Below are 14,120 nucleotides of genomic sequence, written 5' to 3'. Positions count from 1 at the left end.
TGCTTTGCAGAAGTCATCAGATTTCTAAAGATATTCAAATTCTTTAGTTGAGGGTTTATAGAAAACATCAAGAAATTGGAGGTAGGATATTGCAATTAGAAAACACTGAGCTGATAGGGTCATTAGGAAACCAGCAAGTTCGTACTTTTACAACCAGCCTAGATGGACAGATGTCTATCCTAGGTTTAATTTCCATCTTTTCCTTTCACCTGTTTTAGTAGCTGGTTATTTTTGCTAGCACCAATCACAGGGAAAATAGTGAAGATGGCCTCACCTCTTAGTAGCGTTCTTCTCTTTCTTGGAAAATTGTCTTCTGTCTTCCACACCCACACTCCCAATTCCTAAACTGGCTTCCCTCCCCCCAGGACCCAGATATCTACAGGCAAAGAAAGATAGAGAAGAAACGAGATTAGAATACTGTTCCCAGCTCTGCTACTAGATACAACCTTGGACAGATTATTTAACATCTCAAGTTATTTATCCTCCCTTTCCTCATGTCAGAAATGAGTAGATTAGACCAGGTGACCTCTATACACTTTCCAACTCCAAAAATCTAATGTTCTGTTTTGCTGGTGGTTTAACTTACAAGACTGATTTCTTCCTAAGGGTGTTTTAATTTTCATACAAAGTATAATGGCAAAAAAGACCACTGTAAAGTACAAGTGAATTATCTTAAATGATGAAATTGTAGACTTTGGATGTGGTATTTGGGGGCAGGATATCATATAGGCAATATATTCCATCTATTCAATGCAGTTCTACCCATCCTGACCAATATTTCCTTTTTTTTTTAAAAAGAAGCCAAGAACTGAATCTGAACCACTTTGATACCAGTATTCAAGTAATCTTCATTTATACCTTTGGTTGTTAATGCATGATATGCTTGCATAGCATAACATAGCATATTCTTAGCAGCAGGTATTAAATATATTATTTAGTATTAGAGGTATTAGTCTCGAGCATTAGGGATGATTAGCATTTGATGTATTAGTTCTTGGAGCTTTACAATTAAGGCTTGAATTTCTGATTATTATCTAATGCTAATGCATGTAAGTGACAGAACTGTGATTTGTCTCTAATTCTACAATGAGTTCACCAACATTGAAGATCTGGTACTAACTGATGATAATTATTTATTTGCAACGGTGTCTAAGAACAGGTGGTTCACATCTTCTGGTTATTATAGACTTTAAGGCTACAATTTCAACTGGTAAAGTTTTTTCTTAACAAGGCATTTCTTATCCTAGCTTTCTGAGAAACTTCAGGCAGAACTAATGGTTTAAGGCCATTAAAAGCATCATAAGGAATCAGGCCTACCCCTCATTCAATCTCTTTTCTTCTTCCACCTGCCTTCTAAAAGCAAAATCCTTGGTATGCTAGTTTGACCCAAGCTCTTCTGCACCAGACAGCCCATCACTGTTCCAAGACAAAGGATTCAGGTGCCCATCACCAAAAGTAGATGGATAGGCCAAATACAAGCATTTCTACTGTTCTAATTAATCATGTTGCCTTCTGGCAATATGGAACTTACATCTGGGTTCAGAAGTCCTAAATATACACCAATGTTTAGTAGCACTATTTATATGGAGGTCATGGACTCAGCTTCATGATTTAAACCTTCAAGAAGGAAAAAGAGGAAATCCTTTGTAACTGGATACATATGACTCTAAAACCCATCACCTGCCTGAAGGCGTCCCAAGACTGGGAGTCTAAGATAGGGAGGCACAGCGTCTTTACTTAGCATTCCATAGGTGTACTTTCCCCGTAGTCAGAGACGGGTGACTGAGTTACCTCATGAGCCCTCATGTCCTGATTTGACTCCCATCGGGGCAATTATATTCACGCTACTGAGGCTCCACACTGCTGACTTTGTGCAAAATACAATCCCGACTGCTTTCCTCCACATTTGAACATTGCTGTGCAAGGAAGTAGACAATTTGCTACCTAAAAGTTATGCCTTTATCTTGTGGGTAAAGCCTCTGTCCACCCACTCCTATAGTACGTAGACAGACACACGTAAAGTGCTAAAATCAGATTCTAATATCTGCCTTACACCTCTCAAATGCCATCATTGGAAGTTATCAAAGCCTTCCCACCATTCCCAGGTCACTTTCCTCCAAAAACAACCTTTTCTGGGACTTCTCAACATTCCATTTGATGAAGATGACAACTGCTGGTTCCATTTCCCACAGGTGAAGAGTTTGGCACAAATTCCCCAAAGTAAAACCGTGACTGAACTAGAAATAGACCGTCAATAACTGCATTTATCTCTAGATGATCCCATCACTGCTTCTACCCTAGAAGCCTTTAGGGGAGTTGTGAAGAAAGAAATGCCCTAGGCTGATTTTGTATGAAGGTCCTTGTAGCATGAACGATGGTGCAGTAATTAAACATAATGCCAAAATTTTCTCTATGTGACAATAAACTTAGAAGGCTCTTCAGCAGATAAACATGACCATGCTTTCATTGTCATTGTCTCCCAGTTAATTTTATACCAGCTGAGATGTACCACAGGTAGAAAATGAGATACTTAGTATTAATGCAGTGACTTTCACCTAAGTAAAATGGGGGTTGTCATGCCTACGCATTGAACTTGGAATATGTGGAAAACAGACAGAGAAATGATTTACCAAAAGATATGCTAGGAAGTGATTCTCATACAGCCTGGTGGGGGACCCTTCGGGGAAAGTGCTTCATTGTATTGCGTGATATAATTCAGCTAGCTTTTCAGGTAGGGGAGAGTGGTAATCAGAAAGAGGGAAGGAAACAAAGGTCACATCTGCTTCTTTCCCAAATTCCTCAAAGGGTAATTGATCCCATTCCATAAGATGCAGAGTTCTGGGAAATTTTCCAGCAGCAGTGATGTTAGGAGCAGTGTAGGCAAAGAGGGGCTTTTGTCCCAGCACAAAGGCTGCAGTTCCCCCTTGTGAGCAAGAACTTTTACACTATTCTCCTTGAAGTGGGAAATCCTGGCTGCAGGATGTGCATTAGACCTCATACCTTGGAAAAAAGAAGAGTGGGTAGTGAGAAAGCTCTGCCTCACTCACTTAATCTCTCTCTCCTCCTTTCTCTGACACATATACTCTCACCCTCCAGACAGACAAGCATGCATTCACTTGTGTATGGACTAATCAACCAGTCTTCCCCACAGCAATAGCCTCCATCCATGGACACCCACATGTCACATGCATAGCCATTTTCTTTCTAAATCCAGGCAACCCAGGGAACTACACTTTTTTTCCCTCTTTTCAAGCTCATTTTTTTTTTCTGAAAAAGGTCTTTTTAAAAATATATTTTAAACCAGGTAAACTTTACTCAGATGTTCATGTGGCCAGAGCAGATTGACAAGGAAAACAATCACAAAATAATTTTTGTTTTTTAAAAAAAAAAAAGAACTCTTTCCTATCCATTGTCTCTTGCTAATTTGACTGCTGTTTTCTCACACCAAATGGATGCTGTTGGAAAAGGAGCTCTGGGAAGACCACGAGAGTAACGTGGAGAAAACCTGGGCCCTGAAACTGGGGAGGCCGAGGAAGCCAGGGTGCTGGAGAATAGGAAAGGAGAGGAGGGGGCGCAAGCCACCTGCCTGCCCTTATTGTTCCTCTGTTGGTTTTATTTCCCGGTTTTCCTAAAGGAGTGACTCTAGGAGCAGTCGGTGTACGGGAGTACGCAGAGGAGGCAGCATACGAAAAGAAAGGACCAAATGGGGAATCACGAAACAACAACATTTTAAGAAATCTGGTTAAAAAGAATACAAAAGTGACTCCACAGAGGGTGAGGAAGAGCTCCCACCCCTCCCATTTTTTGTCCCCTCTTACTTTCTTGAATGACCAGAATCACTTTTAAAGATTTGTTTGTTTGTTTCATGGTTTGGCTGGTTCTTTTTCTTAATCTCTCCCTTGGCTCCTCTCCTTTTACTGCGTTCATTTTAGAAAGCACCAACTTTACAGATCCAGGCTGCTGAGCTGTAGACTCCCTGTGGGAGAGTATGTGTGTGTGTGTGTGCGCATGTGCAGTGGCTGTTTCGTCCTCCCCCGCCTACTTCAGTCCAAGCCTCAAGGTCCCATCTGCTGGGTGCTGAAAGTCTCATGGGAGTACCCTGTTGGCACTAAGGTGAGGACTTGGATTATCTTTGCACCTGGGATTTGTGGATTCCCCTCCCTGCCCAGCATTGGAGTGGGCCCCCCATTAGCTACAGAGTTTTCCTGTCTCATATTCCACAGGGTTTGGCAGCTTGGAATTGAAAGCTCTCAGGGAGGATTGGATCCTGCCCACCTCATTGTTGGCCAGCTTGAGCCGATGCCGGAGCAAGCAGGAGAATAGGTCAAGGCGGACTTTGCCTGGTGGAGAAAGCTGGTTCACCCGGTCCCTAAGCTCAATGAGCTGTAGGAGGGCAGAGTCCTGGGAACCTTGAGTGTATGGGTAGTCCAGCTGGAGAATTAAGTCCCTGATAGCATCTGGGTCAAAGGGTAGGCTGTAGCCAAATACCTGCAAGGTATTGATTTTCATGTAGCCCAGATTCTTGGAGGGATCAGTCATCTCCAGGGGCTCATAGTAGATTGTCTCATTGGAGCTGTCGTCCAGGGACTTGATCCGGCTCCGTAGGTAAACATGAACCGTCTCAAAGAAGGTCTTCCACCTGTTCCCCAAAGTGATAGTCCAGTTTTGGCACTGGGCAGCTGCATCCACGTTAGTCCTTTCCCAGTCAGGGAAATCACCCTCGTTCACAGGCATGAACCAGCTCTCAGAGTGGCTGCCCCCAAAAGGGTTGACGTAGATGGCCATGACAGGTTCTAGCGTGCTATTCTTGGTGAGGCAGATCTGAAGGGACAAGGCCAGCATCACATGTACCAGCCCAGGCTTGTACTTGTTGCTCTTCAGAGTGAGCAGCATGCGCTTCCTCCAGGAAGGGTCAAACCAGCTGCCCAGTCGCATGTCATTGCTGATAAATATGGAGTGTACCTCAATGCGGCTGTCTCGCTTCTGCAGCAGGTACTTCAGCTCCAGGTCCTGCAGGTCTGTCTCCAGCCCTAAGAAGTTCTCCAAGGACTCGGCCACCTCTGGCCGGCATAGCCCCTGGGCCAGTATGTAGCCAGGGTTGCAGCTCCCACAGCGTGTGCTGTTGTCCAGAGCACAGTGGGCACATGCAGGCCCTTCGCCCAAGGCACATGGGATAGGGCCCTGGCAGGAAGATTGGTCATAGGGGCAGGTGCAGCTGTGACTCTGTTCTAAGTAGGTGCCAGGGAAGGTGCTTTCTCCACAATAGAGGAGGGACTGGATTCGGTTCCACCAGTAGGACACAGGCCTTGGGGAGAGGAGATAAAAATGAAGCAAGAGTCAAAGGAATGAACACATTGCTGTCCTCCGTGAAGGTAGAAGGAAATGGACTAATAGGCAGGGAAGATAATGAGGAGGTAAAAGCCCCAAGCTCCTTACTGGCTTTCTGAATGATGACAGCCCCACCACTTCACTCTGGACTGAGTGAGGGAAACGTGTACCTCTGGGTCCAATGGATTAACACCAAAAACTATTTTACTTCAAACTTGTCTTAGAAGCACCCAGTTTCATCTTTCCCCAGTACTACTTCATTTCCTTCTTTAAAAGCCTACAGAGGATCTCTACATACTGAACCATGCCTAGGTTTTCAGTCTCCCAAATGAGGTTTTCCAGCAACTGGCTCTCTAAGCTTCCCAACTTCATGCCAACTCCATCTCTACTTCACAGCATCTGTCCTTTCTCTTCCCTCTTTCCATGTGTAGGAAATGTCTATATCTGACTGTCTTAAAATTGAGATTTCAGCTCTTACATAACGTCCTCAAAGTCCTTCATGGTTTCCCTTCCAAAAGAGCCACCCCAGTTACTCTCTACCACATTAACGTGTTTTTATTTAGTTCACAGCAATTATCAGTATGTAAAATTTAATGTGCTTACTTATGATTAACTTGCTTATAGACTGCTACCCCATAAACAGAGTGAGAGCAGGGACACTGTATTATCTACCAACACATTCTCAGAAACTAGGATTGTTCCTGGTACATGGTAGGCATTTAAAAATATTTACTGAGGAATAAAACCCTTGCTGGCCTTCCCTCTCCCCTCATGCTTCCATTCTCATCCTGTGCCGCCAGTGGCAGCTCTGGGTTGCCATGTGGACAGCTTCCCTTGATTAGAATGGTGTCATACCCACATGCACCAGATCATTTCCACTTCCTCCTTCCCAGTCTCATCAAGACTTCCTTCTCCAAGTTGGCTTTCCATTCTGGCCTTTGCCTCTAGCACATCACGACTTTAATTCATGTCCTATAATGTAGTATGCCCTTTAAGTGGCTGCCACACAGTTATAATTTTCCAACATGTTGTATTTTTCTTTATATGAGATTGGTGTATGAGCTTTAATCCATTCCTTTCTTTTCTAAAAGATTTACTAAAATGGAAATGGGTGAAAGAGAATTATGGTACTTTTAGAATAACATTTGAATCTACTACAATTTATATAAAAGTAAATTTAGTCTCCCTTTTGTTCTTTCTTTTCAGATACAACTCTCAATTGAGAATGATATACAAGTAGGTCAAGATGACAGGAAAATTAAAAAGCCATGTGCTCTGGAGTTCAGTGCCATGTCAGTTGACCCTACTTTGGAGTTTGTGTTCCCGAGTATGATGGAGTTGGACTCAGATATGACCTTTCTACACATGCCTCTTCTGTTACTTTTACCAGACCTGTGGTAGGCATTTGGGTTGGTGTATACTCAGGAGACCTGAATCTCTGGACTGTCCATGTGACAGCCAGGCCCTGAGCCTCAGCACACTTGCAAATCCTACCCTCTGGTCTATTGGACTTACCCTGGCCAGCTAACAGGGAAGGAAAGAAGGTCAACCACCCCATCAGGGAGCCAAGAGTGCCTACAACTGCAAGCAGGAGAATTGCATCCATCATCCATGTGGAATCTAAGCCCCCTCCTGATGTAGAGGGTGACTGGACATAACCATCTCAGGGTCCACAGGATGGAGGAATAGAGTATGGATTAGAGTGGACTTACTGGTATTCTGCCGGGGAACTATTGTGATTAGTAATGGAAGAAATTGTAGCATTGATGTGGAAAAAGTGGCCACGGTAGCTGCTGATGGTAGGGAGAGGGAAGAAGAGATATGAAGTGGGGGCATTTTCAGGACTTGGAGTTGTCCTGGGTGGTGCTGCAGGGATAGATGCTGGGCATTGTGTGTCCTGCCATGGCCACTGGGAGGACTGAGGGAGAGTGTAGACTACAATGTAGACCACTATCCATGTGGTGCAGCAGTGCTCCAAAATGTATTCACCAGGTGCAGTGAATGTGCCATGATGATGGAAGAGGTTGTTGATGTGGGAGGAGTGGGGTGAGGGGTAGGGGGGTAGGTAGAAACCTCATATTTTTTTTTAATGTAACATTTAAAAGAAAATAAAGAAAGAAAAAAGAGAAAAATAAAAAGCCATGTGTGTGTTACCATGCCGAGTCTCTCATGTTGGAAAGAGGGCCCTGCCTGGCCTCAGCAGCCATGGGAATGGTCCTGGGCTCTGGACTAATACCTGTGGCAAGCTTACCTTTCCTTGGGAAGGCGGAAGCGAGGCTGCCGATGACAGCGCTTGCAGAGGTTGAAGAGCCGGCGAACAATCCGATGGGTCTTCTTGAGCAGCACCTTCAAGCTGGCTCCCAGCTGCTGGTAGCGGTGCTGGAGGTTGGTGTCCATGGCCCAGAACTGGGAAATGGCTGTGGAGTTCAGGAACCGGTCCTCAGGCAACCTTTTCAGCAGTGTCTGGAACTCCTCTGTGGGCATGAACATAAAGTGAGAGCTACGCAGAGCCCTGGGTGGTGCAACTGGACACTCTCCATACCCCACTCACCCTCCTGAGTTATGGCACAAGGGAGGTGGTGTCATATCCACTCTCCCAGATGCTTCTTTTCTTTTTTAAATGGCTTTATTGAGAAACAATTCACATACTAAAAAGTACGACTGTAGGATTCTTTCCTAACCTTCCTGCCTTTTATATGCTTCTGAATTCCAAAACAGATCTCAATCATTATCTGAAGGGCCAAAGGTCCTGCTTTCAGCAGTGACCTTGGGACACATCTCTTTCCCCTTTTATGTTTTCTTCTAAGTCATCCAAAACACAGTGTCAGATCAATCTTCAAGAATACTAGGACACATTTATGGAAGATGTAGGAACTTAGGAAGGTGAAAGTACACACAGATGGACAAATAACAGGCACAGAGAGAAGACACAGCACCAGACTGGGAAACATTTCTTGGCATTCTTTCCATCCCCTAAGGCCATCTCATTCCCTCTATGTCCACCTCTCCAACTGTCTAAGATTGCTTCCTTTCTACCTTCAACTCTTAGCCAGACAATTGTTTTGCTGTAGTTAATCCAGAAGCAATAGGCTTCCCCATTCTCAGCTCCTGCTGTAAATCTTGAGCTCTTCTCAGAGATTCCTGGGCACAATATTTTTTTCTTGGGACTTGCAGCCACCATATCTCTCCTGGTTAGGTCTAGACAGCCCTAGTTTATTTGCTAGCAGCAACCCATAGTGATGAAAATCTGAAGTCCTTTCCTATGTACTTGTTTATAGACTGCTATATATCCCATCATCATTAACCCAAAGCAGCTGGGGTAAGGGCATGGGGATGGGATATTTTCTCTGGTAACCAACTGCCTTGCCTAGAACTTAAAATAGAAATGCTGGTTTCTCATTCCTGGTGTCTTATTACCTGTTTTCTCATTCCTCCAGAAGATTAGAGAACCACACCAAGTAATGACACTAATAACTAGCATATGCATAGTTATTATAAGGAAGCAGTTAAGTGTGCAGAAGAGTACAGAGAACAACATGATGAACTCCCATGTTCCCGCTACCTCTTTTGCCATATTGGCTTCCAACTTTTTAAAGATATAAGGCAAATCAAATATACCTGGAGGCTCTAAACTTCCTCTCCCTGTCTACCCAGAAATAATCATACTCTAGATGTTTTCTTTATTATTATTACATGATTTTTACGTTTACTACAAATATATTTATTCATTAAAGATACTGAGTATTAGTTATCATGCTCTAAACATAATATAAATAGTATGCATATAAAATGCATAACTTCTTTTCATCTTGCTCCTCCTTTAGCATTATGTTTGAGATTTAACTACATAACCATCATTCAGTTAGTATTTCAACATGTGAATATAACATGCAGAGTCCTTTATGCTTTAATTTCACCTAAATTATCCTATATGGTCCTTCCATTCATCTATTATTATCACTATCCCTCTTTTAAAGGTAGGGAAACTGAGGCATTGAGAGGCTACATGGCTAATCCAAGGTCATAAGGTCATCAGTCATCGAGCAAGTATGCAAAGCTAAATTCTCTGTACTCAGGTCTCAACAAACAGTGACAACTGACAACCAGCAGGTACTGGTTGCCCCCTCTGTGACCAGAACTATTCTGCACTCCATGTCTCATTCATTCAAAAAAAAATTTATGGTGCATACAATTTGCAGTCTTGTTCTAGTCATGATGGAATCAGTAGTAAATAAGGCAGACAAGGTCCTTGCCCTCAAGTATATGTATGTACTTAGCTTACTAAGTCCATAAAACATATCTCTTGGCGAGACATTATGCTCTTTTACATATGAAAAATAAATAACATAAAATTGAGCTTGGGGGTGATAATATGACCTGCTTGAGATCACAGAGGCAGTAGTGGCAGAGCCAGGATTCAAGACGAGTTTCCCACGTTCTTCCCTGCAGCATAGAGCCTCCTCATATTGACAGGCCTGCCGGCTCACCTGAGTCCTCAAACTGCCGGTTGTGAGTTGCCCAGGAGTCCTGGATCTGCAGTAGGCTGTCCTCCATGGCCTGGATGTCGGCATCAGGACAGTTGCATTCTGGGAAGGCAGGGCCACACTTGCACCAACAGTCATTCTCCCTGCAGACAAGCTCGCCCTCGGAGCTGCACGTGATATAGCTGAGTGCTGCAGCCACAAAGCGCTCACGCAAGTACTCAGGCAGCAGCACCTGCAGGCCTGGGAAAGGATGTGTCAGGGAATCAAGGGGCAGAAGCAGTGGGGACTCAGTTTCCCACACCCAAGGACACAGGAGACCCAGCTGTGTGTCTGCTGACTTGAGCATCCTGGGTACAAGGAATGATTACCCCAGGGCCTGCCTGATCTTGTGGAGCTGGTTGGGAGAGATGGTTATTGCTGCCCCAGTGACAGATGGGGGAGGATATGGAAATGCAGATGAAGAACATCAAAGCCCAAGGCTTAGCTGAACCCCTCACATCAGCCAAATTGAGAGTGAGCGTATAATAAGAACAGGCTTATTGGTTACACACCGGCATTTCTAGGATAGAAACAGGAAAATATTTCAGATAAAAGAAGAACTTAGAGCCCTCATGGGGGAGGACTCCAGGCTTGATAGGCTTTTTGTTCTGCCTCCACTAGCCATCCGGTTTTTAGTGTAACTGGGATTAGCAGTCAGCAGTTTAAGAAGTTACTGAGTGCTGACCCTCCTGGGCCTCCCACCCCAGCCCTGATGACCAAGAATGTGGGCCTGGTAGATGGTAGGGGCAGGAATTGGTGGGCACACAAGAGGCAGTACTTTCCATATATGATCACAAATAGCACCCATGGTCATACTGAGGCTCTTATAGGTGAGGACAGCAAAACCCAAAAAGCATAAGTAATTTGCCCGATGTTTAAAGTACAAGATGAAAAATGAGGAGTTTTAATGCATTGATGCTTGAAGTCAGGCTTTGTCTTTTTCCCATCAGAACTTATTGCATAACTGGGACTGGCTGCCCCATCTCCATATGATTTAACTCTTGAGGAGACTGGAAAGTAGGATGGTGGTAGACACCCCAAAATCAGTCAGACCAGGTTACACATGGATGGCACACAGCTCTACTTTTCCAACTAACTTCCTGTAAGCTTGAATAGAATCCACTAAATTGCTCAAGTTTCCTGCCATCTATGGTGCATATCAGTTTACCATTTTGCTGATCAGACAGGAGAAAAACATACTTCTGATTGGCGGTTGTCAGAAGCTCACCAAGGGATGAACTCAGAACAGCCATGCCTTTGGAAATTGTGCCAGGAGAGTGAGGGATAAGAGGACCTCTTGATATGATGTGCTCCCCTTTTCTCAAATGTCTGCCACCTCTTTATTTTCACAGCTTTGACCCTGTCTTTGGCATTAAATCAGAAAGCCCCAAGTGTGTATCTAAGTCTCGACAAACCTCAAAATAAAACATGAAATTGCCAGCAGCCGGAGATGTTTGCTGCCTCCTATTCAGAAACCACTCCTAAATTTTCCTTTCTTGACATTGTACCCCCACAGTGGTGCTTGAGCAGACCTCCCCACATACCCAGACCATGCTCTTGTGCTCAACACTCACCCCATCTCCAAGTCCTTTCCTTTCACCTCCCCTATTACCTCCCTCTTCCTCACCATAACATTTTCCACTGCTATAAAATAAGTGCCCAGAGCAATGTCTGCATGAGTAATGGGCTATAAAATTAAATGGCATAAACTATTCCAAATGAACCACCAGATATTTTGAGCTTCACTCATTGCTAATTTCCAGACAAAGACCCAGCCCATCCAGGAGCATAGGAGAAGAGGGAGGCTAATCACATTAGGTAGCACTAAATAACAGGAAACTTTTACTCCTCTTTATTATATGTTCCCTGATTCATTGGTGTGTCGCATCTGGCTCAGACTGCCTGGAATTTGTAATCGTAGATCCTGGTTGAGGGCTATTGATTTACTAATGCCAAGACAATAATACCTTAAACAGAGTCCAATTCAGTTAAGCCTTAAGAAAAATGAACTTTTCCTACTGCCAAAACAGTTCCATCTGAATCAGTTTGCATAGCCCTGGTCCCAGGATGCCCAGAAGAGAACAGAGGGCAGTTGCTGAGTGCCTCCTCTTCTCTTCTAACCTCCACACTTAGGGTAAGTGCCTTTCATTGTCCTTCCCTGTTTTTGCTTGATTTGCCTCCAGTCAAAGCTCCCATTTCTCCTGTACTGTTCTCCTGGCTTTGAATCTCCCATGGAAGATTACAAACTAACAGAAACCAGGGACCACTCTTAGGCTGGAGTTATAATAGTGAATGGTCCGACAGGTTGTCCAGTTCTTAGCAGAGCTAGAAATGGTGACTGCCATAACCACTGTACAAAGGCAAGCTATTTCCTTTGTTTTACGGGGGTAAAGCAGAGAGTTATTTGGGCAACAAGGAGATCATCAAACTAGGTCAAGGCTTATAAGGATGGATGTGCTGCTCCTCATAGGCTAGTGATAGAGTCTTAGGGAGGAATATTAGGTGGGAGGATTCAGACATTAAATGGGATAAGTAAGGGGTCTTGGATGTAGGTTAAGCCATATCAGAAGTTTCCTCAAAAGAAATTGTGGGAGTTCTTGTCTTGAGACAGGTTTGGCCAAATGGGGCAAGAAGGACTTTTTCTTGCCATTTAGTGATTCAAGTTTTTTACTATGTGTGAAAGGTATGAAAAACATTAAGCTGCTACTCACCTAGTAGCTGAACTTTGTTCTCTGGACTCTGCACCAGAACAGAGCTGACTGAGTCCAGGTTGTCATAGTTGCTGCAACCCAGAGGACCGGTCCTTGTCTCTGTGACCTGCAGAAGGGAAGAGTAGGGTGTAGATTTATACAACAAGTGCAGACATACCCGTTGACCTTCCCCTCACAATTATCCAGTCTTAGGCTCTTGTTTTCTGTCCTTGACTAGTCAAAGGAACAGCAGGTGCCCTTCCCTACCCCAGAAGCATCGGGCCACTTTACGTACATGTTCTTAGGCAATACGTTTCTGGGCTGTCTAGCAGCATGTGTACATGAGTGGCTATCTTTCAGAGGGAGCCAAAGTGAATCTCTGACTGGGAAAAGAAAATTGAGTGTCAGCAGAGGAGCTAGAGGAGGAGTGGGACATTTCGGCTGGCATCACCCCTTCTGTCCCTCCCCTGAGGAAGACAAAGTCCTGGTAGGTCTGCTGGTGAGTCTAGATGCATCACTCAATGTGGTGCCTACAGGCCTTACAAATCCTGAAGTTGAAAAGCATGAAAGAAATATGAATTATGAGTATTATTATTAGTATTAAACATTTAAGTCCCACCTCGGCCCTGAGATGTCCTTAGAGAAAATCAGCCATGGGCTTCCTGCATATTTTAATAAGTGTATTAAATATACATAAACTCTCATAGCCATGTAATATTCCAAAACACCATAGAGTCATTTTAAAATATTATAAAGTTGGCCCATCAGTTTTCCTCTTATGTTTAAAGTATAAGATGAAAAATGGGAAGCTTTAAATGCACTGAAATAATTATGTAATTATAATGACGGGGACTGGAGGCCCTTTCTTCTCAGTTCTCTGAAGACTTTACCAACAATCCATCAGCCAATCAACAAATACTAAATGAGGAGTCACTGCTCAAATCCATACTATTCATCAAACATTCAGAGGACCTTTCCCACAGGTCTACAGGAAGTCCACCCTGACTCCTTTGACCTCTTCTCTTAGTTCCAGGGCCCCCTGCTTTGCAGCAGGCACGCAAGTTGCAGTTTTACCTCCTTTCGCATTCTTTTGTGTGAGCGTTTGATTAACACCTGGGTCCCACACACACATACCCACTCTAAACCCTGTATCTGTTTCCTTGCCATGTTGTCAATTTTCACAGTGCCTGGAACTCAGTGAATGAGAAAACTTATGAGTACTATTTTGCAGGTTTTGGGGTTGGAACGAAGACATGCAAGCTATGTGCTATGCCCTCTGGGGGTTACAATGTGTGGAAGAAGCATATCCATATCCATATACAGCTGACTGACATATACGCATATATTCATATGCAGCTGACTGACATTCATCCCACTCCAAGCAGAAACAACCTGTCATGATGAGCACTGAGGAGAGCACATCTCTAAACAAAGGGAAGAGCAGGGAATTAGCAGAGGAGACACCATCTGAGTTCCTCCTTAAGGATATGCAGGGAGTGGGCAGGTAGGGAAGGGAGGAAAAAGTACCTTAAGAAGGGGAAGAAAAGGCATCACGATCCATAACACAAAGGTTTCAATG

At 43.9% G+C, this 14,120-nt stretch overlaps 1 protein-coding gene and 1 long non-coding RNA gene across 2 annotated transcripts in view; one reads left to right on the top strand and one right to left on the bottom strand.

Annotated features, from left to right (window-relative positions):
• The window catches only part of LOC139436292 (uncharacterized), a 46,043-nt gene extending 38,333 nt beyond the window's left edge, over window positions 1-7,710 (top strand). Inside the window, exons 2-3 of the long non-coding RNA XR_011645504.1 lie at window positions 3,635-3,774; window positions 6,535-7,710. This is a non-coding gene — a long non-coding RNA (uncharacterized lncRNA). The remainder of the gene's footprint in view (window positions 1-3,634; window positions 3,775-6,534) is intronic.
• The window catches only part of BRINP2 (BMP/retinoic acid inducible neural specific 2), a 109,795-nt gene continuing 99,386 nt past the window's right edge, over window positions 3,712-14,120 (bottom strand). Inside the window, exons 5-8 of the mRNA XM_004478214.3 lie at window positions 12,563-12,668; window positions 9,816-10,052; window positions 7,580-7,802; window positions 3,712-5,305 (exon numbers count right to left, since the gene is read on the bottom strand). Of these exons, the coding sequence (XP_004478271.1) occupies window positions 4,189-5,305; window positions 7,580-7,802; window positions 9,816-10,052; window positions 12,563-12,668 (1,683 nt within the window). The 3' untranslated portion in view covers window positions 3,712-4,188. The remainder of the gene's footprint in view (window positions 5,306-7,579; window positions 7,803-9,815; window positions 10,053-12,562; window positions 12,669-14,120) is intronic.

The sequence above is a fragment of the Dasypus novemcinctus genome, chromosome 13, assembly GCF_030445035.2.
Source record: "Dasypus novemcinctus isolate mDasNov1 chromosome 13, mDasNov1.1.hap2, whole genome shotgun sequence".
NCBI classification, from domain to species: Eukaryota; Metazoa; Chordata; class Mammalia; order Cingulata; family Dasypodidae; genus Dasypus; species Dasypus novemcinctus.
The sequence above is the reverse complement of the archived record's forward strand: the minus strand, read 5'-3'. Positions and strand labels throughout refer to the sequence as shown.